Here is a 25,588-nt window from a genome sequence, read left to right on the forward strand (position 1 = left end):
AGTAGCCAAAGTAGATGTAAACAACAAAAGCTAATTTATGAAGGCAAACCATGTACACATTTTTTTTTTCAATGAGATTTTTTTTTAGAATGGCGCAAATCATTTTTTGACACAATCAGTGTGATCTTCATGAGTGTCTTTTTAAATTTAATGTAAATAATGTTCTTGCTAGGACAACATTTTCTCACATTATATTGGCAGTTAAACACAAGCACGGTAACCTACGTTTCTCCCCAACTGTGTATGACTTTCCAAAATATTTTATTAAAATGTGTAAAAGTTTTGGGCAAACATAGGGAGATTGGTTTACCTTGTGAAATCCAGCTGTCGACAGGAGACTGAGAGGAGAAAAATTGTCAACCTCTAAGAACGAGAGTAGCCCCTTTCTCATGTTAATAGAGAAGAGAAGAGAAGAGAAGAGATGAGAGTTGACATTTAGTGGCAAGATGAAGGAGTAATCAAGACAAACATTGACATATTAAATGTTATATTAGTTAAATAAAGGAAGTTGACAATATTATTAACTTGAATCTTCATCATCTTTCTTCAAACTACCAAACACCTCAGAAGGAATAGTTTGTTTTTCCACAGGGACATCATCTGAAAAATGAATGTCAAAAGGGTTGTCGTTGTCAATATTTTTTCCAAACAATTTAAAACTTATCATTTTATATCAGTTTGTTTTGTTCTTATACTTCTTTGATTTATTACTTGTCAATATATGTATCAAATATATTTGACTGAAATACAGGTGGCACTGGAGAGAAGAAGAAACATTATGATTCAGTCAGTTTTATTTAGTCATTGACAGTGATAAGGCAGTGCTGGTCAGCCTCTACAGTTTTAATCAGTTGTATACATTTTTATTCCATTTTAATTATTTTATCAACATGACAAGTTTTAATTATTGTGAATGTGACAGTCTCTAATCTATTGATGTCTCTCCACAAATTATTATTACATTGATGATGTGGTTGCATACAAAAGGACCTGATGAGGTTCTAAGGAACAAAACTAGTCATCAGACCAACATCTGTGGTTGAATAACGTAATCATTTTATTTTATCAATTGTTATTTTGATTGTGTCTTAAAAAACACTGTATTATCTTTGACTAGGGATAGAACTCTGTATTACATACCTATGAAGAGTTGTTGCCAGTTTTATAATAAAAACTAACATAGTAGAATTGAGCCATAGATAGAGTGTGCTTATCTAAATAACTGATTTCTGCCAAACAGAATAGGAACTCATATTGTAAACTACAGAAACTTATATGTCACTATCGAAGCAACCAAAATTATTAGAAAAAAGTAGAATATTATAGTGTAGCACTCTCTGAGTGGCACATATACTGTGTTCTTTTTCAGATTTCAAATAATTGGCTACAACTAGTCCAGATATGTGGGATATCTACAAGTCAATACGAATACACATTCTTTGTACAGTAGCACACCTCATATCCGACGTTGGCATATCCGACTCCTCGGAATATCCGACCTAGTGTCGGACCGTCTACTAGGGTGATAACGCTGATCACGTTCGGATACCCAAAAGGCCAATGGGGATGTTGCCGCGGTCTCGGTAGACAATTACGGCCGGTTTCGCCGAGACTGCACGACATGTTCTGTTGATGGTTGTTGCCACGGTCGCGATAGACAATTTTACCGATGTCGCTGAGACTATAAGATGTGCTCACGGGTGTTGCCGTGGTCGTGAGACAATAACCAAAGTCATGGAGACTGCAGGCTATGCTCCTCCTGATATCCGAAACTTTCGCAGTTCCAACCTTGGCCCGGTCCTGTGGTCGGATATGGGGGGTTATACTGTGATCAATTCAACCAGAATTACCTTCTTCCTCGGACGAATCGTTGACGTCGTGGTCATCCTCATCAATGTTGATCTCGTCAGGGTTGAGGACCCTAGTGGTGTCCGTCCCATCACGATCCTGGCCCTGCGTCTCTCCCCGTACAAAGAGAATGTTTCCACCCTTCACTTGTGCTGTAACACACGATAACGATAATAACACGTGTAAATCCAGGGAATAAGTGTAAAATATAATGTAATGTATATCGCCTAAAATACTAAAATATGCTGTAAATCAAATTTACTAGCAAATAATGTCCATCAAATTAATTATTATCTTTTTTAGTGATTCATTGCAAACAAAATCACACACGAGAACAAAATCCACTAGCTAAGAAACATGTCATGACTACTATTGAAAAAAAAAAAAACACAACACAGTAGAACTCTAAATTCCAAACTCCAACTATCTGAATCTAGATGATTGTTTGAATCGTTTACAGAACAAATTATAAAAACTCAATTTCACTGAAATAAGATGCAAAAAATATAAAATCGTCCTTGTCTTCTGTGATCACAACAAAGTCCTGAACATCTCCTTGGTCTTGTTCCTGTAGACATCATCATTGTCTCCTACATTCAAGAAAATGTCATCATCGTCCTCCTCCAGTAAAAGTGTGAATTTCTTGATTGCGAAATCTATGCAGATTCGCTCTGCTATTGGGATAGTAAAAGCTTTGATTTTTTACTTGGTGATCAAACATTAAAGCTTTTAGGCTAGGCTAGGCACAACAATTTCTAAAATCCAATTTATAGTCTTTATGTTATGTAAAAATCAACTATCCAATTGTCTATCTATATCAACCGAATGTGGTACGGTACCAATTGTTTTGGAAGATCGAAATTCTGCTGTTAAAATATTTATATTATATTATGTAGTTATTATCCAACTAGTGTGAGAATGAACTGACTGTGAGTACATTTACCTGTCCTATCCTCAGCGGCCATCTCAGCAGCCTTAGCCTCCAGCATACGCATTCCATCTTTGGCACCAGGAGCCAGGTCTGCCACTGTGCCAGACACATTGCTGGCAGCCGACAACATTTGAGCTGACATCATGTTCACCTGCAAACCGATAATTTATTAGATATGTAGCCTAATAAATAGTCTTGACACCACGGGGCAGGTCTGCCACTATGCCAAAAACATTGCTGGCAGCCGACATTATCTACAGGGAAATCATGTTCACCTGCAAAAAGATTATTTAAAAGTAATTTAGATTTAACATCAATCGTTTATCTGACTGAACATAATGCCTGTCTTTTAATAAGGTCACCAGTGCGATAAAAGTGGATCTTTCCAAGAGGACGGCTGCTACTATTCAAATTAGCCCAATACAAAAAAAGTACCATCACAAGGATCTAACAAAGGACTATAATTTTTTACTCATTTCAACGTGACAAATCCAATGACCTATGCACAACTATGCTAATATATGTTTAGTATATTTAGCCATCCCATTACTAGCATGATAGACTTACCTGAGTATTGTATGTAGCCTGTACACTGCGTTTTATCCTGAGCATCTCTCTCATCGTGTCTTCATTCCCGTGACGAACCTCAAACTCTTTCCACGTCTGCCAGAAATCAGCTGTCACCTGTAGTGACAAAGTATGAGTATATAGTGTGTGAATGAACCGTCTTCAGCAGCCATCTCAGCATTAAATTCATGTCAATCGGGTTGTAGAAATCTTGTGTAGAGCATATTTGTGTTTTTAATATTTTGCACTTTGGGTGGGTTTGTGTATACCTGTTGTTAAGATCAGATACCAGATCCCAAAACTTTGTAAATATCTGTTTTTTTACGGATTGTGATGGAAAATATTCCAAATAAACTCAAAATAACATTATATCCACTATCATAAAAAATTAACTTTGTCTACATTTGTCATACAAAGTGATATTTTGTTCACAGAAATTAGTTTGGAATACAGTTGATTCCTCAATGTTTTCCTTTGCACACTATTTTTACTATTTATTACTCACTACTCTACTACTCTCCTCACTCCAGACAACTGAACCAAAAAATTAGGCTCAGTTTGTTTTAGCGTATGAAATACCTAAATAAATTTGTACATGTAAAAATGTTAAAAACAAACATAATAAATCATGTTCCAGTTTAGCAACAAATCAATTATAATTTATAAATTAATAACCATGATTAACAGTATACGTAAATGAAGAGTACTTTTGATTGACGAATTTAAAGTTCGCAACGACATTGTTTATCCCGGCGCCTCAACAATGCTGCTTCACAAAACATCCTAACCTTAATACACATTGTTGTAAGTATGCAAAGAAATTTTGTTGTCACATTCCAAAAGCTGTAATGCATTTATTTCAGTTCGATAACATCTCTGAATTTGTGAAAAAATTTTCTCTTGCTAAAAAAGCTTCCGCTTACTATTTGCACAGATAACCCACAGATTAAACAGAGGAATGGTCCACAGTGCTTCCCTTACCCTGGGGTCACACACTTGGCTGCAGTGTGCGTAAATGGCTCTGGCTCTGTCTATCTCTCCTAACTTTGTCTCCATCTCTGCAAACCTGAGACACATCTCTCTGCAGTTCTCTTCTTGCAACACCTCAATGGCCTTCTCATAGATCTGCCTCGTCCTGGGCACTCCGTAGATGTCCGCGGCCTTCTTGATGTAGATGTTGAATAGCTGTTAAAACATCGATAGAGTTACTAGAGAAGTAGCTTTACTTTTTTGCAACAGGGCACATAGTGAGACAATTCAACTGTACAATAAATAAACAGCCATTGACTAATAATACAAACAGCCATAAATAATAACAAATCCTTTTCATTTTCATGGTATAGTATCCACTGGATCACTAAATGAATTTAAATTATTTAACATTATGACTCTTCTGGCGTCCCCACACATGTCTCTTGTGGTAACTCTGGCTATTTTCAGTATTAAAATTCAAAGTCAAAATATTTTTAATTCCAAAGATATTTTACGAAACTAAATGAAATGTAAACCATTCCTTAACCTATATATTAAATAAAATACAATATGTCCTTTGGACGATAAATTACATACATTTATACATGATAAAATGTGTGCACTTAGATACACAATGATAATTTAAAATCTTAGTTACAACTTTTTTTTAAGAGGTTGGCGGATTCTTTTAACCTTGAATTTGCCCGTCCACATAGTCTACAGATCTGTGCGTGGAACATATCCAGCAAAACAAGGGGTGAGCCGGTACAGTACGAAAGTGAAATGTACTGATAAAATTTTTGCGGCAGGGACCAGGATCCGAACCCACGACATCGCTGCCTTGGGCCCGAAGTATGTGACGCTACCGACTGAGCCACAGACTCACCTAAAAACTTACATACTGGCTACAACTTACGCACATAGGAGTTAAAAGACTGATAAAAAATATTATATTAGTTAATCGTATTTGTGTTGTATGTGTTCTACAATGGTAACATCAAATTTAACCAAACCCGAAAAATAACCTGATGTTTTTGTCACATTTGATGGTGGGCTCCTGAAGTCTGAAACTAAAGTAGTGGATTACTACAAAGGGTCACTCAACTAAGCAAGGTAACTCAAAACATTCACCTTTTCATGTGTGTAATTCAGTGTATAAAAATACTCAACTGTACAACTAAGTTTTTAAATGATCTTTGTTACATGCAACTGTGTAAAATTAACTTTATCATAATTTTAATTGTGCTAGAATATTACAATCGTAGGAGATTTTACCTCAAACTGTTCTTCAGGTAGTACAGCCGCAGTGGCTCTCTCATAAACTGCCATTGCATGCCGGGCCAAGCCATGGTCCTCTTCCAGCTTGGCATAGAGTAGGTACAGGGCTAAAACATCCGAACACATTCATGTGACAAACGAAAATAATGTCTAAGCCTTTTAGTATTCAGTAAAAATATTTCTTCCTAGAGGTCTGTTGTGTACACTGCAACTTTGGTGTGTCTTTGTGTTCGGTAAAGAGTGAGAAACAGAACTTTATAAATTTAATATACATATACATACGAGTCTCAATTGTCTGACCTAAACCAGAACTAGCAAGCTTGGAAAATGTCCAAAAAGGCAGAAAATTAATGAAAAACCTTTGTAGCCATGTTAAATAATTTATAAGTTGACAAATCTATTCAAGGCATTAGGTTGTCTGTTTTCTTACTTTAAAAGCAATATACAGGGTGTCTACTACAATCTGGATAAAAAATTCATGGACAATTCCCGTACATTTAAGGACACTTTGCCGTAACCTTTATCGGTGTCATTAGGCCTACCGAATAATTTTCCTGATTTGTCAAACTGTATTAATCTTGTTACTCACTGTACAGTAGTTGTACCAGAGAGAAAAGTAAATAATAATAGATAAGAGTTAAAAATTTCAAAATAGAAATTTATTGAAAGTAAACAAACATAGGCCTACCTATACTTTAGGTATAGCTTTTATAGTGTAACAGAGAAACACAATCATTGTCTCCTGCGATAGCGACAAATATCTTCATCGGTCACGTAAACTTCATAACATAGCTTATCCGATACAGGCGGATTAATTTGGCATGATTTGCCCTGGCACAACGTTAGGTTCTCGACTACTTTTGAAAAAAAAATCTTTAATGCATATTGTTACTCAGTTCTTAGTACAAAATCATGGTATGGTAAGCGGCTACCGATAAGCAATAAGCACAGAGTAAGATTATTGTATTTTCATTTGCAAAGTTAATATTGACACATAGCAATCATTAGTGGTTTATCTTAGGCTCAATTACATTTTCTTAATATATTTTACAGCTCTTTCAAGAATCAAAATACCCAGGCCTAGACCTAATTATTTAGGAGGGCCTATATAAACTGAGTAACAAACAATGAGGTTATAATAGCAGCAAAGTCACTATCATCATTCTAGTTCATAAGATTTAGATTGCTTAAAGCATACAACTCAATAAATAAATATATGGGAAACAAAAAACATTGAAACCTGAATAGCCAACAATATAAGACAAAGATACAGAAAATGCAATGACATAATTTGAAACCAAGCAGGCCTACATACTGTAGTGATAAAACATTAATGCAAACAACAATGCTTGTGGTTTTGACAATTGAAAGATAAAATATCCATAAAAAAGGTTAACTCACAAAATAAGACTGTAGATTATTTACATATTTAATATGAAACCATAAACAGTTTTATGGCACTAGGCACTGGCCGCGGCAAATTGAATCTTCAAGCCGAAAGTACAAGTAAGAAGTGAAATTTAACAGCCATTATAAAGCTATTATTTTCACGATAAAATAGGTTTGGGATCTAATAATAATTACCCTAGTAATAAAAAAAGAAGTTGTAAAGGAATAAAAGTGATACAACTTTTATGAGCTAGCTGCTGAGTCAACAGTTCTTGGAAGTACTTGACTTGACACTTGATTGTCGTGATAAAATATTAATGGGTTTGAGATTGCTAATGGGATTTTTATTGCATACTCTAGTAATAAATTATGAAAATGTAAACAAACATCTGATAAACCTTTTATGTGCTCCTAACCAACTAGCGATCAATAATTATGGCCCATTAAAAATTTAAGGACATAGTCTGGCATTTAAGGACAATTCCCGTACATTTCATGGCCAGTAAAATATTAAGTACAATTCCCGGTTTTCCCGGATTTCCCGGTTGGTAGACACCCTGAATATATCTCTTTTAACACGTTTCCTGGGGAGCGAGCTGGCGTAGTGGCAAGAGCGCGGGACTTCAGTCCCTGAGGTCCCGGGTTCGATCCCCGCCAAGTCACCAATGGATTTTATCTAAGTGATAATGCCGCAACCCCTAGGTCTAGCCTGAAGTAATGTGAAAAACAATCCCAGGCCCGTGCCTAGCGTCCAAGGGAAAAAAAAACTACCGCAATAGTACTAAATGTTTCATTCATATAGACCAGCAATGCACATATGCGAAGGCTGGTTTCTTGTGTTTAATATTTGTGTATTTTGACGACGACATCATGTTTAAATAATTTTGTGTTAGACGACAAGGCTTCAAAATGAAACGTCAGTTCTGAAACTAATCGCCTGAGACTATACTAGGATTGACGACGTAAGGTACGTAAACCTATTTTATATTAAATTTTGCTCGCTTACCTTTGGCAAACTTAGCCGGGCAGTTTTCTAGACATTGCTCAAATAAATCTCGAGCCCTCTCCAGCTTCGTGCCTTCGTACCTCTTGAGAAATTTTGTCAGATAAGTGTTCCAAATGTCGTACACATTGGGCCATTTGAATAGAGCTATGCCTTTCTCATAAGCCTGTGAAATAAAAAAAATATATTTACAATTACAGTGACTTGGTTGTATCAGTATCCCATTGATTTGTTTTCAATAATCTTCAAGAAAAGTTGTAAACTAAGACATTTATTTAAGTATTTATATCCTTAATATAATAATAAGTCTTCAGCCTTAAAAATAATAATAACAGATCTTGTGTACAGAATTGTTTTAAATAAAAATCATAACATCACAATGACCTTCATGTGATTTTGGCAAAAACTATTGAACAGCATTTTTTTTTTTTTTTTACTCTTCAGTAACAATTTCACTGTGTGGAGTCAAATCACCCAGAAGATGACAATGTGTATCAAGGTCAAAATGCTGGACTGGACAGGTAGTGATAATTTTGTGTGACAAAATCTTACAACACATAAACTTGAAACGTTGAAATCTTGTGCATGAAGAGTATTTTTTATATTTTTTGCTACTATCAGGGAAAAAACTTATGAATGTTATACGAAAGTTAATTGTTTGTTTTAACATGAATTTGAGAATCATACTTTGGATTTGTCAAACAAATTATAAACTTGGAAAAGGTGCAAAACCAACTAAAAATAATTATTTACTTGGGAGTACTCCAGGGTTCCATCTTTATCCTTAAATGGTATTAGATTACCAGGGATTAATTAATTAGATCACCATTAGTTACTGTTAACATCCACAGACGGGAGTGGAATGGAGGTTATATAAAATCACATGAGCTCATGACAGATTAAGGAAAGGATCCATGGTCCACCAAAACACCGATCTTTCTTACTTACTCTAAAAGCTTCTTCAAAGTAGTTGTGTTCTTCAAGGAAGAGTCCGTAGTTTATAATAATCTGTGGTGTTGCAATCTTTAAGTCAATGATTCTATCATACACGGATTTGCAGGACTGAAAAATAAAAATAAATATTTATATCATTAACAACATCAACATACAAACCAGTCTATACTATAACCTAAGAAAACTCATGTTAAAATTAACAACAGGATGGTTTTTTAAGGAAAGGCCAGGGTTTTGAATTGTAGAATAAAGGGGTAGCAGCTAGCTTAACTCAGAAGAAGTACAGGTAGGTCATAGAGCACATAGAAGAAATTGTTCCCTGGGGGATTTTGTTAAGTGTAGGCCCAGAAAAAAAGAGTTTTGTAAAACTAAAAAACCGATAAAAAAAACCTTGATAGCACAGTGTCATCTAATGACCTTACAGAAACAGTAGAGAAATCTAATTGTATCTAGTTATACTTTTGGTATTTCACTTGTAGTTTTTCTTACCCTATCATTGTTGCACAGTTTATAACACAAAAATAACTGATACATTTGAAAATACAGACACCTTCTGCAAATGGTGCATTGGTGAGTCTATGACTCAGTTGGTAGCGCCACAGACTTTGGGCTGAAGACAGCAATGTCATGGTTTCAGATTCTGGAACCTACCACAACTTTTTATCAGAGCTCACTCCTTGCTTTGCTGGATAGTGGATACATTCCACACACAGGTCCTTAGCCTATCTGAATCCAATAAAAAGCATTGAGACTCAGAATCAGTGCATCTAAATTAAAATAGTTTATCTGCAAAATTCACGGCTCGATTCAGGTTTTATCACAGTTGCATACCTTGAAAGTACCAAAGCTTTCCTCTAAGTCGGCGTACATGGACCACAGTTTGAGTGACTTGTACACTCTCATCTGAACAGTTTCTGTCTCGTCGTGATATGCCACCTTGCGTGCTGGCATCACTGTGGCTCTCTGCATCAAACGTAGTGCTCCGTCATAGTTCCTGACAAACAACATAACATAAGATTTGGTCGTGGCCTCCGGATTATGTTTAAAAAATTGATTTTAACACCTGCTTTGTGTGATCCAATTGTTGCTTATCACTATAACTAGTTAACTAGTGTTGACTAGAAAGGACTTCAGGTGTAGAAATTTCTAACTCTACACCCATTCTCGATATTATTGTTGTTGTCTTTTAATTTAATGTACATGATTGTAATGTCGTGTTTTTGTATGTCCGTTTATGTTGGCCTACTGTATGTGAATCAACAACCTTCTGATAAAGTGATTATGACGTCCTTCAACACCTGAAAATGACTAGCAGACAAGTTTACACAGAGATCTTGTAGAGACTATTTACCCATACTGAATTCTAAGTACTACTTCTACTTCTAATACTAATCATAACTTCTAAGAAAAGATATGTTTTCGTTTATAACCTATCATTGCCACTGATAGTGATGCAACGACTCAATATACCAACCACTCATTAACAATTAAATTGGTCTTAACAGCTGATAAGTTGACGTTCAAAGCATTACAATTTTACTTCCTTTCTCTCAATCCTTGAACCTCATTGGTCTGTTACTAGTGTTGTAAAGTAAAAAAAAATTCTGTAAAGTGAATCTTTTCAAATCTAAGAACTGAACTGAAAAGGCTAGTTTAGAAAACGGTCTCTTACCTCACCAATCTTTCAATTAATGATGCTATCTGACAAAAGGTCAACATTTGATAGCAAGGAATACCAAGGAGTGGATGGTTTTTCCTTACAAAAAACAATTAAAATGCCAATGACATAGATATACACTAAAGGAAAATTATTAACTCATGTACTTACTCGTGCCTGATCTCCATCTCGGCCCACTCGCACCACACAGACGCAAGGTCGTCTACCTTGACGTAAGGCACCAACGTCGCCTTCTCCAACACTACCCTGGCGTCTTCTATCTGTCCAGCCGCCTCGTAGAACTTGGCAAATGACACCCACAGAGTGTGCGGCTTACCCACGGCTAGTTTGGGGTCAACAGTTTGCACGGCTTCTGTGTACGTATTTATTATCTGGAAGCAAATTCTTACTCTAAGCTTCTTTTTATTACAAAATAATTGTTTACTTGGAGTACTCCAGGGTTCCATCCTTAGTACTACTCTTTGTGGAGTCAATCTCCATAGCACAGCAACTATTTAAATGTCCCGCCTAGTCTCAACCCCAGAGCTGCTCGCGCATACGCAGGGAGCAGGCGGGTAAAAGCAGTGAACCAACACTCTGTCGTGTGTCTGCTGTCTTCGAGAATGGAAGGGTAAATTCGTTGGGATACGGGGGGACGCCCCCTTGAGGTATTGTGTTGTAGTTATAGTATTTTAATAATACCCCGCCGCAGCAAACCTGCAGACTTAGCGAATTTCCATTTGCCTGATTGGATTTAAACTAAAATGTCTCCTTAAAAATATCACACTTATTCCCTATTTAAACAGAATTAGTTTAGTGAGTACTTAGGTTTGCTGCAACAGGGAGGGTAAAAATTTTTTTTTATGTAAAATGTTAAAAAGTACTGTGGTTTAGTACAAAATGTATTTTCCAAATTTGATCAAAATATGTTCATAAACAAGCAAACTACAACAGTTGACTTATTCTCCATAAGAATAACATGGGAATTAAAAATTACAATTTTTTTGAATTTTTTCCGTAACAGTTAGGCGCATTATAACGCTTCAATATACTAAATTATTTGTTTTTTTAAGCTCTACAAAATGGTTTAAAAAGAAATTGTGAAATTTTGTGTTTTTATGGTCAAAAATGGGAAAAACCTATTTTTACCCCATAAAACCCCCCATAAACACCCGTTCCCATAGTCCGATCATGCTGGTTCGCGAACTCATTCAAGTTTATCCCGCCTTACACCTTTAAACCAAATTTTATGAAAATCGGTTAAAAATTACTCAAGTTATCGTGCGGATGGACACATATATATATATATATATATATATATATATATATATATATATATATATCTATATATAGATATATACAAATTTGAACGAATGGTGTTTTTGGCCTCTGGGGACATCAAAATGAAAAAGTAAATCGGTCCCGGGCTTAGGTCTTACCATGAGACCTACGGTAATAGCTACTTCCCTATAGGGAAATTCGCTAATATGTAATTTCAGATAATCCTATCAAATTCACTATTTCATTCATCCCATTTCATTCACTATTTCATTTTCGTCATTTATTGTTGATTATTGATTCAAATGTCAGTTCACGTTGTGTCCAGTTGTCTTGTATACTAAATATTCAATATGTTGAACAATCCATGTATTTCAGTGTTATAATGCTTTAATTAATCAATCTTTCATCAAAGCTGGCTCTTGGGGCCTGTGAATTGCGGTAAATTGTCTCCTCTGTATTAAATAATGCGTTCAGTTAACGTTTCCAACATGAACGATTTGGTCTGGAACTTGAATCACATGACCAGATCACCAAAATGTGGCACAAAGTATGCCACATCTTTTTCTATTCTGTCTGAAACTAGATGGAAACAAACTCCACCCATTGCCCTTCAAAGTGGTGAGTGGAAAAAACAATAGAATCTTATTCTAAACAGTAGAATTCTAATAGGGTAATTTTTAAAATAGGTACATAAATGATCTACAAGTATATTATAGGCTTTAAAACTTAATAAGTGTTGTTACAAATTATCAAAATAAAATTATGTTACACAATTATGTACCATTTAAGTTTTGAAATTTACATTAAAAGTCTGTTCTTATTGATTATACTCACGTCATGTGGCTTCCCTTCGTACAGTTTGACTCTCTTGAGCCATTCATGAACGTTGTGTGGATTTTGTCTCAGGAGGACAGAATTGAGCAGCAACAGCCGTCGCTCTATCAGGTGTTCGAACCTTGCCAGCCGAATCTCTACCTCCACGTCATCTGTAAATTCCACCATTACATGAGTTCAATCATGTATGACTCTAGGTGCCAGGTAGTCGTAATGACTAGACAATTGTTGGAAGCCAACACACCAAGGTCAGCATGCTTTAAAGTGAAGATAGTTGAAGGGTGACTATTGAATGAATAAGACGATGGCTTTGCTACTAAGAAAGCTCAGCTACTTCTTAAGCCATCGACCCATCGATCAAAGAAAGCTGAGTGCAGCTATCAAATGGCTTTTATTTCTAAGGTTTAAACTGGCAACGTAAAGCGGCACTTTAACTACTTTCTTAGTTACGTTCTTACCTTCTTCAGTTGGATTGGTTTTGGAAGACATTTCCTCCATGACTTTACTCAGACTCAACTCTTCAAACTGAGCGTAAGCATCAAACACTTGTGTGAAATCTCTCACTGTCGTTACTGTCTGGATAGCTTCTTCATAAATGTCTCTTGCCTAAAAACAAATCATTATAATAATGATTTTGTAAAATGCAACTGAAGGTGTACAATGTATTTACTGTAAAGGATTGTCCGTGATGAGATTTCAAACTTATTGGTATTTTGGATGCAATTAACAGTATTCATATAGAAAAAAATATCTGTATTAATGTTGCAGTATGTCTAAATTAGGGTTTCCAATGAGCTACTGTTGGGGCCATAGGAGCTTGATAAATCTGACACCAGAGCCAGTTGTGGTTGTTTAAGTTTCCAGAGGGAGGAACCAAGTTAGGTGATAATGCATGCATAGATCGTGGTGTGACCGACAAAGAGATTGCCGAACAGATTGGAGACCTCTTTGAATTGCATCTTTAAGATTATTAAGGGCCCTGATGGCCTTAAATATGCCAATCCAAATACTTCAGCTAATTACTAAGAACAGTAATATAAGCAAATTAGCAAAGCTTACTCAACTTGAATCACTAGCTATCTCGATGCAAATTGATGGAACAATCACTGTCAGCTCTGCTGCGCTAATGTGTCCTGTCTGCAAGCACTTTATGCCACTTCCCATTTAAACAAGTTTATCCTACACATTTTTCGACTAGTAAGTGATTTTGATTGAGGATTACCCCCTTTCCACAGAAACTTAATCACAGTTAACACAATTCATATGGAAGTGTCGCTGCTGAAGTATAGAGGTGCAGACCATCTAGAATAGTAGTGATGGGAGTAAAAAACAGAGTGCTAGTGTCAAATGTAAACTAGCTTGCATGACCAAGACTGGAGCTCGATGAATACCTTAATTTACAGACAATCCTCATGACTCTATGATATTCACCGATGGCGGTGTATTACAATTTTTCTTACCCTCTCAAAAAGTCCGCTCCTCACATAATAGTCAGCCAATGAGTTCCACAGGTGGCCGAGTTGGTCTGTGTACCTTCTTAACCCTCCTCGGATTATAGCATCTACGTTCAGTGATCTGCAATATATAATAATATAAATAAAAAGGTTATATTTTAAAGGAAAGCTAAGAGGCTGGTTGGAAATTATTTTTAAGAAAAGAAGAATTAAGCTAGCTTACCTAAGAAAATCAAGAGTTCAGGCGCTACTAAGCCTCTTCTTGGCAGGTGTCTACTTAACCAGGAACTGTGGTGTAATAGTCACACCTGTAGTCATTAGGCACATCTCGTTTCATACTGTTTTAATGTAAATTATTTACTTTCATGTTATAATAAGTTGAAACGTTGAAAGCTAAGATAATGATGTGTTTGTAATTTAACTGGTATGATTTTTTTCAGACTAGAGAAAAAAGCTGATAATCCTATTTTGACATTTTTTTTACTAGAACATATAGTTTCTTACTTACCTCACTTTATCAGGGTTCTTGGATATCAGCTCACACAACTCATTCCACAACTGGTGGTTTGATTTTCCATGTTTCGACACAAAATCTTCCTTGTTGACGATGTATGCTAGTTTTACAGCTGCTTCATCTAACCTCTCAATAGAGGTCAAATATTCTATATAATCCTCGGTATCTTCTGGACACAGCTGGAAAGTGATCAATGTTTTAGTTTTAAAGAAAATCACTTATGTAAAAAAAGTTGACGATTGTTGTTCGGTGCACTACTTTATTCATTATTGCAATTGGTTGATTTTGCTATCTGCTAAACCTTTCATAAAATTCTAGGCTGAATTTGTTTACCAAATCAAATAGTTACAGTAATTTAACAAGAAGGAAAATCTGTGTTTATTGACTTCTTGATACCTAATCATTTTGCACATGTTTTTGGTATGCCTAAATAAAAACAAGAATTATGTCAAACAGCACTTTAATATTTACACAATAGTCTACCTATTACATTAAAGATAATACATAAAAAAGCATACAAAAAAGTCTTACAAAATATTGGCCAAGCACACAAAGGGTTAACTGATTAGGCCTACTATTTATTTTGTTCTGATCTAGATGGTTGGCGATCCGTACGATTGAAATTCTACTGTACTTCTACCAATAGTCAAGCTTCTAACTATTCACCTTGAGGTACCGACGGAAGACTCGGACGGCAGTCTCTGGAATGTCGTGTCTCTTGAGGAACGCAAGGTAGAGCGGCCAGATACGATGGTGCTGAGTGATCGGCAGCGCTCGTAACGCTCGGTCAAACACCTGCCTCGTACGAGTGATGAGACACTGGTCCACCAGAAACTGACAGTAGTCCAGCCAGATCCTCGGCATCTAAGCCAACGGAAACAATATGTGATGGTGTTTAGGCCTATTGTTCTATTTGATAGTAATATTGAATATGTAAAAATACAAATTATTTTAGCGTTTCCTAGTAAAACTACAGGATTCAGTGGTAAAACCAATAGAATATTAAACTATATTGTGCTTCTTTTTTACAGCTAACAAACAATCTAAACCTTTAGTGAATATTTTTTTTACTGAATGTAGAGTTAAATCCCTCCCCTAAAGTCTTTGTAATAAATATTTGCGTTAGCAACTCACCTTGTGCATGAAAACAAGTGATCTTTCAAAAGCATTGTTGACATCTTCGTAAGATGGGTCTGTAATGCAACGTCCTTTCACTTGTCTTCTTCTGAGTTTCAAATAATTGTACCAAAGTTTGTAGCTAGAAACAAAAATGAAGTTAAGTTATGTTTGGCTTCAGTACCTTAGGTTTTACAGACTTATACTGTCAAAGTGAACCCTAATGAGCCTAGTCTATAGGCTACTGCAGTTTCATTACCAAGGGGAGCTTCTTCAGGCTCTGAAGGACATAAAATTACGTTCCAAGAGAAGTTGTCAAAGTTTAAATCCATGAAAGTTATCTATCAAAGCACTAAGGTTTGCCAAATGACGAGTAGACGAACACCGATCGACACTTGTCATGATTGGACAAGTAGCTGTTCGGTGTATGACGAATGCTACATGTGAGTTCATGCCTTTAAAATATGGTAGACCTACTGTAAACATGACTATGCCTTACCTGCCAGGTAATTCCTTGAGTGCTCTCTCGTAAATAATGTTAACTGCATTTTTGGGAGCATCTTTTTTATGCTCTATGTATCGTAACCAATGTTTTACTGAAAAAGGATTTCGTAATATCTCTTCTTCATATGGCAAATCCTCTTCATTCTAAAACAACATCTAAATTAACATCTTTGACCAATTAACACACAAACTACTAAGGAGGTATCACCTAATAAAGTGTCTTGGGAGGGAATTTAGTCTAAAATCCTAAAGCCGTGTTTACACATGGCCAGTGATGCAGGTAGGTTAAAACCGTACTTAAAATACACTTGTAAAGCCAGGTAACCCGTTTACCTACTTGCCTCGAAAGTAATCGCGGCTAAGTACTTATTGTTATTAAAATTAAAAGAGTTATCCAATGAGTCTACGTCTTGTTTAGGTACTTTAATAACTTAGTTTTTTTTAACATTAGTAGTTGTTTAATTTCCCACTCTCAAATCAATCGGGAAATAGCCTAGCAATTTATTAGAAATCAAAATTTAAAAAACAACACATGTTGAACATGTTAGCTTTGCATCAAATAAAAACAGAAGATGCTTAAAAAGTTATAGATGATTTTGTGTTTAATTAATTATTTCCTAAGTAATTACAGTAAAAAATTTGAGAAACAATTAATTTTATCATTCCATTGCAGTTATCATATTAACAGTAGGCCTATTGAAAACTGTGTTGATTTTCGAAAAGAACAATGTTTGATCCCGTAAAAAAGCAAAATCATAGGCTTTAGTTCGTTTATATCATAGTTTGTGGTTTTATTTTTTTTTTTCATTAAATATTATTTGTTTTTGGTAGTAGGCCCTATATCACGTTTGCTACCGATCACCACATATTTGTGATGTGCAGTCATTGCCATGGCCCGAGGTATACATTTTAATATTACACATAGACCGGGTTTCACTTGGTTAATAGTAGGTTACACGCAGATCGCGGGCCAGTGATGCAGCAAAGTAAAAATCAGTTTTGCTAACTAACATATGATGTCATATCCACAGACCAAGTGATGCACATGTGCAACAGACATCCCTGTAGACCACTGCAGAGAATTCAGGGCCTTCAAATAGACTGTTACAAAGATATTTATAATAACATCGGACACCGACGAAATATACGATGTCAGTCTGTTTTATTGTAACAAGCTGTCACATCCTATGTGATGGCAGTCTATGGATAGAAACCAGCCGTGGCATATGTGCGTTGCTAGTACATATGCCACATATGAATGAAAAAATTTAGTACTACCTATTGCAGTAGCAAACGTGATAATTTTTTTTATTGATTAAATATCAATTGCATTTTCTTGGTACTTTCCTGTTGTTATTATTAAAGGGAGACATTATTATCAATGATTTTTTTTATATAAGCTATCAAATTTAATTTTTTTGATCTGATATTATTACTTAACGAATTGAAACATATAAGCTGACAACTACGATAAATAAATATTGTGCAGTATTAACAAACAATAAAAAATTATATTGAAATAAGTAAAACTGTTCTAAACTAACCTAACCTAAGTTAACCAACCAAACTTGCTATAACATTTCAAAATTCCGTTTGATATTTCCCGTTCTGCTATCAAACGAAACAGAATTTTGAAATGGTACTTAGCCTTTTGAGGTTTGGTTAGTTATGTTAGGTTAGCCTACAGCAAGTTTGGTTTGTTATGTTAGGTTAGTTTAGAATACTTTCATTTCTTAATCCAATATATAGGTACCGGCTATTATTTTTGCCTTAACCAGATTAGATCTTAATCCTATTCTCTAATACAAGCTATAACTCAATAACTCGTCGGTTATTGAACCAAGTATAACTTAGACATATTCGCTATGTGTGTCTGTCTGTAACTTAAATGAGTTTTAAGATATTAAAACAGATGGAATATGGATCGTAAATGAAAACAAAAATATCAATATATCGAAAATAAATCATCGATAATAATGAATGTTCTCCTTAACAGGAAATTGCCGAGATTGTTTATCATTAAACATCAAACATAATATGCAATAAATCTTGTAAATAGGCTACCTAATTAGTAAAGGAATTCAGAAAAACATACGAAAGCAAGCTAAAGCAATAAAACACGCAATATGCCTATTAAGAGAATGCAATAATAACCAATATTATATGCCTTGTTTTGTATCTTTGTAAGTTTGAAATGCACAACCGAAGCCGACAGAAAACGTTTGGCCAAACAATAGCCTAGGCCTAGTAACTTAATGTAACACTACTTTGTATCTACCAAATAAACACCGCTCTAGAAATCAACTTACAAATATGAGATCGACAGTTTTTTTTGTGTACACCGGCATGGTTCCGCTCAAATAAAGATCTTTTAGACTTAAAATTGATAATATTATTTACTAGTAGAACTGTACATGTAAGACTTTCGTCATTTCTCACATCAGCAACATGAACATAACCTATTTCGGGAGGTGGGGTGGGAGTGCGAGCATTTCAGGGCAGGAATTGGACTAGCCTACTGCGCATGCGCAAACCGTAAAATTGAGCTGATCTCAAATGAACGACTCTCACACAATTGAAGCAAAAGAGTTGTTTACTGTTCTGTCGTTCTGTCATCTGTCTGCCACTGCTGTGCCCAGCGATTGTAGTTTTCAAAGTCTTTAAGCTGTGTGTTTTTTTTTTTTAATAATTTGAGGTTTTATCGAAGTATCGTATGTTTTGAAGTCGGATTTAGGTGTATAAAAGAGTGTTTATTGTTATGCGTTCTACCGTGCCATCCCCGTGCACCCTACTTGTAAGTTAAAGTTAGTTTTTATACTGTAGGCCTAGTCTTTAAAAGTGTTTGTTGTGTTTTGTTCCAAGTGTTGTCCAAATAAAACAAGGATACAGTTTCTTAACTGGCTACACTAATATCGATTGAAACTATCGATTCGATTAGTAAACTGCGATTTTTTCACCATCAACAAGTTTGGTTAGGTTATGATAGATTAATTTTATAATAGACATTAGGCCTATATTTTAAAATATCGATTATTAATCAATATTTCAATTCGATAGTTCCAATCGATATTAGGGTAGCCCAGTTAAGAAACTGTTGTACCCCTGTAGGGACACACAGTTAGGACATGGTTAGGACTACCGACATTTCCCATAAACATTGCAAAAGGACGAATCTTATAATTATAAGAACTGTCTAGGCCTAGGCTGTGTGGTAAAAGGCACTTACAAAATAAGTTACCAAGCGGTGTAACTTTCATATTAGAAACCCTTGGGTGAGTTGTATTTTAAAGGCCTAATCTTTAGGTTGACACATTTAACACGTTCGCTACCGAGCGACGCACATTTGCGTCGGTCCACGGTCACTCCTACAGACCAAAAGGAATGATCATGACGTTGCTTACAGACCAAGTGATATAGGAATAACATTGCCGACAGACCAAAAGAGAAATATCGTTTAAATGGACTAATTGACTTCATATTAACCTTAAGTGAATTAGTAAGCAATAAATATTGATTTATTTATCGTTTTGAGCAAATTTTAAAACGCCGCATATATGCGTCGGTCAGTCTATTTAATGAAATCCGGTTAAAAAGATGGGTTTTTAGGCCTAGTAGACCTAATGCGTTTCATGATCAAGCTTTTACACAAACAAATAAAGAAACTCCACTAAACACTTACTACCCAAAACTTCAAAGGTCAGAGCGTTTACATCTGTTCTGTGATGTCGCGGAATACACAATGTAAACAAAAATGTTGCCAACTGTTGTGTGACGTCATATCCACAGACCAAGCGACGCACATTTGCGGCAGATATCCCTCTAGACCAATACGATTAAATCAGGGCTTTAAAATAGACCGTTGCTAAGAAATACGCTGCTTAGTAACATTAGAACACCGACGCAAATGTGCGTCGTTAGTCTATTTCAATGTGACCAGCTGACGCAAATATGCGTCGGTGGTCTATTGTGAGAAACGAGTCGACGCGCAATTGCGTCGCTGGTCTATGCGAACGTAAATTCCATATAATTGTGGTAGCGAACGTGACCTATAGCCTGTAAACCATTAACTGTTTGGAAAAAAGTCTATGCCGTAGACTAAATATGGTCCTTAAGCCAATTAAATGTGTAGGCTAACTAACTAAAATTTAAATAACTTAGGCCTTGGCTAGGCTTTGCATTACCCTGGCGTAGGGCAAGGCTAGGTTCCGCTATCCATAGAGAGGCCTACACTATAGTACCCTATTAGGTTACTATATTATATTGGATCTTTCACTCTTTGGCAGTTTCCTGTTAAAGGGAACATTCATTATTATCGATGATTTCTTTTCGATATAAGCTTATCAATATTTTTGTTTTACTTCACGATTCATAACTTATTCCTTCTGTTATCTTCAAACACATTTAAATTATCTAGGTACTAATTTAGAAGTAGGCCGAACCTTGTTTAGGCAAACATTTAATAGCCTAGTTTATTGGATTATAGAATCAAACTAAGCTAATCTAACCTAAGTTAAAACATAACTAACTTTTGCTGTATAGGCTATGTTACCGTTTCAAAATTCCGTTTAATAACAGAAAAGGAATGGGGAATGGCTGTTTAACGGACAGGAAAGTAGGCCTACCCATTCTTTACATTATACCATAGACAAAAAGAATTAAATATAGACCGTCAGCTGTGCTGCGGTTACCATAGGCTCTGGCGCACACCGCTTGGAGCACCACGGTAGTTACGGCGTACGCGCTGCGTAAACTACAGCGGTGTGCGCCGGAACCTATGGTAACCATGGCAACCGCAGCACAGCTGGTAGTCTATATATAATTCTTTTTGTCTATGATTATACTTGCTACTCATACACACATATAGTCTCTAACTTAATAAGAATGCTGTAACCTTTTGAAAGAGGCATTTCCTCGCGCTGTTGTAATAGTCAGAATATTAAAACATCGTTTGTTTAATTTAAATAGCGGTTTGTTTGAAATTATTTAGAGTAACATGGCCATGAGAAACATGCTATTTGAAACTCCAACGACAGGAAAATATACGTTAAGTTTTATAAACGATTAAATTGTAGGCTAGTTATTTGTAGCGGCCAAAAACTGTTGTCCCGTTACCTACTTTTAGGAATAAACAATTTGTCCTCTACTTAGTGATGTAAAAATCATTATACAGGTTGTTATGGTCATATTATTATAAAGATCAAAATAACTAGGCCTACAATTTATTCTTTAGTTGGGGTAATTTTGATGAAACAAATAACAATACATTTACAGTCTTCATTTTATGCTAGAATGTTTTACTATGAACAATGTAGGCTATTAAGGACTGCAGTAAAGTCCTTTAGAGAACCTGCAATATCAGTACCTTCAATACCTTCAATATATATTGGGTGAAATATCAGTTCGTTATACAAATAGTACTTTATATTATTCCCTGCGATATAAATTCTGATTTTTGTTTTGAGTATTAAAGGTACTGTATCGTGATATGAATATTTAAAGCCATAGATTCTTTTTAAATAGACTTTCACACTGTGCTGTGGTAGTTAAACAAGGTTAGTTCAGTTTGGTTTAGTTTATGTTAATAAAAACCAGGTAACACCTAAATAAATACAAATTGTTCCAATAGCATCATCATTGGGTTGGGTTAGTGTTGTACAGTTTTCTATCAAAACTGATTGTCAAAAGCGCCAAATTATACCTAGTCGTGTCTTTTCATGAGTAACTTAGCTTATAGAAAAAAGCTAAACGTTTTGTTAATGATACCTTGTTTGTTTATAAACTATAGGCCTACCACTTTCAAAAGAACCTGCGCAGAACCATGACTGTCTCGCGCATGTAGGGGTGAAGGGTGATGGTGGGGAAGGGCCTGGAGCAGTGGTGGGGATAAGTCGTTGGGGCGAGGTGTCTTTCCCCACCACTCTGACTCTCCTCCTGTCCTGCATGCACGACTCATACAGGTGCGTGGTTTTTTTCTTTGTGGTAGGCCTATAAGCTAACATAACCTAAACGCCGCCGCAATGGTCTGTAAAAGATTGGCGGGTGGTCCTCTTTTTAAAAAGACCCATAGGCTAACAGATTAATAAGCAGGCCTATTTCTTAATCAATATATATTATATAAATTTGAAGCTATTGTCAGTAGGCTTATTAATTTATAGAAACTGAAAATTTGATAGGATAGTATAATACATTGAAGTTTCTCTGCAGAACTTTACCCCATAACATTGCTGTTGCAGTGCAATGTAATTTTCAGAATCAGTCTTCTTCACTTTGTATTTAGGCTAAGTAAAATTGATTTTCCTTGCTGCATATTAGGGAACATTATTACTATGTTTAATAGCCATGATAAGGTACAGTAGACTCCCTCTTATTCGGACACCTTTTAACCTGACATCGGTTAAACCAGACAACACTCGGTGGAAATTACATCTCTTAAGGCCTATTTTGCTTGGAGCGACTGTAGCGATAGTCGCACAGCGATTATCGCTCAGCTACTATAGCTGGCAAGGCGGCCGTTTTGCTTAGAGCGATTGATTTTCGGTCGCACAGCGATTTTTCATAGTTAGTTAAATATCAGCACTCACAATGGTGAAGTCATGAGTGCGAATTGTAAGTCATTAAAGCGTCTCCTCGGTGAGGATTTAGGAGACGAGGCTCTACTCGACCCTAGTGGAAGTATCAATGGACGATCGATTGAAAATACATAGTGATACGTAGGATTAGGGACGGATACGTATCACTAGAGGTCACTAGATAGGACATAAATAGAAAACTGTAGTGATATCAATGAAAAAATATATTTATATAAATAAAAAAATAGTGATATCAATAAGAGTACATGAATGTTGGAAAATAAAACCTGGAGTCTAAATTTAAAAAAAAATATTCCATACAAAAACTGACACAGTATTAACGCCCACACTACGTAAATAACACATAACAACTTGGAACAGTCAAGCATTTTATATTTAATAAATTTGAATAGACGTAAATTACCTTAACAAATTTAAACAAGTCGCCTGTTTCTACTAAAATTTAATTTAGAAAATGAAATTAATGTGTAATGAAATATAACCAAAACAGTAGAATCGTAACAGCACATGAATAGAAAAATTAATGTGAACAAAAAAATAAATTATGGTTAATTTAACCCCTATTATGTGCCTACTGAGTGAACTGCACTGTTTTGAGGTTCTGCGCATCAGTCGCGGCGCGATTATCGCTCAGACTGGTCCCCGGGGCAGTGGTCCGCGACTGTAGCTAGCGACTCTTGCGATAGTCGCTCCAAGCAAAACAGGACAACGCAAACTCCGTCAGAGCAGTGCCCGGCTACTATCGCGGAGCGATTATCGCCACGCGACTATCGCTGCAATCGCTCCAAGCAAAATAGGCCTTTAACCGGGCAATTTTTATCAGCACATCGGTTTAACCGGACTAGGTCGGCAGGAAGTGGGAGGTAAGCGTTACTGAAACGACTGTTCTTGTGTTAAGGATATGAGAACAGTGATTATGCTCTACTACATTTTAGTCAATATACAGTATGCATTTAAACGGTCAGTTTTAATGAGTTTGTGGGACGTCAGTTTAACGAGAAAACCCATTATCCGGACTGACCTCGGTCCCAAGAGTCTGGATAAGAGGGAGTCTATTGTACTGTACATTTTACTATGTTATAGTGACACGAATAAAAAAATAACAGCCAAAACTTCATGCAATAACCCCATAGTACCACATACAATATGTTTAATAGTGTGAACTACGCTGTAGGCTTCACATTGAATGTGTTGCCCATGTTTATTAAATTAACCTAAAACAGAGTTTTTTTGTTACAGAGTCATTGATTGAGGTGCTGGTGAACTAATTGAAGACTTAAAAATGTTTTGTTATTAGTGTGAGGTGTGATAGTACGGACTGTTGTGATAAATTACCACTGTTTATGATTTACTTTATATGTTTTAAAATAAATGTTCTACATAAACTATTAAAATTGAATGATCATTTACAATGCCACTATTTCCAGCTGTAATAATTTTTTTATACTTCTTTTAATTATTTTGTACTTTGTTTCTAAACATAAGTTCTGATGTAGTCAATATTTGCATAATATGCACTTTCAAAAATATAAAATAGTAAACACAACAGCTTTTTATATACCATTGTTATTATTTATTGGTGTTTTTGTATTGCAATCGTTAAGTTGCATGCGTAGTTGCAGATACATTGGTCTGTTTAAATGTATAAAGGGACTAAAATAATACTGAAAATTCCAGACTAACATAAAGATTATTCAAACAAAGGAGGTTGAAGTATGTACAAAATTCCAAAAACTCTTATATTGAATTTGGTAAGTTTAATTTGATACCAAATATCGTTGACCTTATTTACTATATTTTCTCTGGATGGTATTTCAATTTATTTTATAGTTGAAATGATTCTGCTCCACTCAAATTCCAGGGCATGGACTGCAATCAACATCTGCCAACATCAAATTCGAGAAAATCTAAAAATTTGTTAACTCACTTGTATATACTGTATAACATTTAAATACAACATGAAAAATAATAGGATTTCCTGGAATTTTTCTAAAATGTTTGAGATCATTCTCAACATCCCAGGCAATTTCCTTGAATATACTCAGATCATTAATAAAAAATATTCTAAGAAAATTTTTATATATCCTAGAAATCTGGAGAACATTCTCAGAATATTCTGGAAAAGTACTCTGGAATATTCATGGTATATTCTGTACATATTAAGTTTAAATTATTAATTTTGTCAAGTATCACAAAATAACTTGAAAAATACAAAAAACAATGTTTTAAGGGTAAAAAATGGGAAAACTCAATTTTTAGTCCATTCCCATAGTTAGTATTAAAGTACCGAATAGGTACTTAAAATGCAACGGATGATGGGGGTGACAGAGATGACTGACTCAAGTCGTCAATCGTCAGTCGTCACGGAGGTAGCTAACAGCAGAACTGAAACTGAACTGAACTAGTAAGTTATGACTCCTGAGTCGACTCGTTGAAGACCAAATACAACTGAATTGGTTCTTTCTAGCGCATGCGCAGTAGGCTAGTCCAATTCCTGCCCTGAAACGCTCGCGGTGGGAGTGGAAGGGTAAACAAAAACAAACAATAAGCAAGCAGACAATTTTCCCTTTTTTTTCTTAAGCGTGCTACAACTGTTTTATTTCCATGTAGCAGTATAGTGTGTTTGATTCTAGCATAAATTTAATAGATATACTAACTTTTATACATGTATCACTTATCTTAATTTGTGTGTAATG

At 35.5% G+C, this 25,588-nt stretch overlaps 1 protein-coding gene and 1 long non-coding RNA gene across 2 annotated transcripts; one reads left to right on the forward strand and one right to left on the reverse strand.

Moving 5' to 3' along the window:
* Positions 1–470: 470 nt before the first annotated feature.
* LOC128999709 (pre-mRNA-splicing factor syf1 homolog) lies at positions 471–18,751 on the reverse strand. The gene is made up of 18 exons (XM_054426349.1): positions 18,612–18,751; positions 16,298–16,446; positions 15,817–15,940; positions 15,349–15,546; positions 14,677–14,861; positions 14,175–14,289; positions 13,173–13,320; positions 12,715–12,866; positions 10,771–10,991; positions 9,774–9,936; positions 8,937–9,050; positions 7,992–8,154; positions 5,594–5,703; positions 4,328–4,531; positions 3,347–3,463; positions 2,792–2,930; positions 1,851–2,000; positions 471–600 (listed from the first exon to the last, which is right to left on the reverse strand). The coding sequence occupies exons 1-18, from the start codon at positions 18,648–18,650 to the stop codon at positions 521–523; spliced, it is 2,571 nt and encodes an 856-aa protein (XP_054282324.1). The 5' UTR covers positions 18,651–18,751; the 3' UTR covers positions 471–520.
* Positions 18,752–18,947: 196 nt separating this feature from the next.
* On the forward strand, positions 18,948–24,286 carry LOC129001662 (uncharacterized). The gene is made up of 3 exons (XR_008491479.1): positions 18,948–19,096; positions 22,088–22,259; positions 24,132–24,286. It is a non-coding gene; the product is annotated as an uncharacterized LOC129001662 (long non-coding RNA).
* The last annotated feature ends 1,302 nt before the right edge of the window (positions 24,287–25,588 follow it).

This window comes from Macrosteles quadrilineatus, unplaced genomic scaffold (genome assembly GCF_028750875.1).
Source record: "Macrosteles quadrilineatus isolate MER2022 unplaced genomic scaffold, UCM_ALF_1.0 Scaffold_8__2_contigs__length_117827958, whole genome shotgun sequence".
Taxonomy (NCBI): Eukaryota; Metazoa; Arthropoda; class Insecta; order Hemiptera; family Cicadellidae; genus Macrosteles; species Macrosteles quadrilineatus.

Coding starts and splice junctions, on each gene's coding strand:
- LOC128999709 (XM_054426349.1), bottom strand. CDS start 18,650: ATGCCGGTGTACACAAAAAAAACTGTCGATCTCATATTT. Junction 14,862..15,348: donor TCTTCCGTCGGTACCTCAAG/GTGAATAGTTAG, acceptor ATCACTTTCCAG/CTGTGTCCAGAAGATACCGA. Junction 3,464..4,327: donor GCCAAGTGTGTGACCCCAGG/GTAAGGGAAGCA, acceptor TTGTCACTACAG/GTGACAGCTGATTTCTGGCA.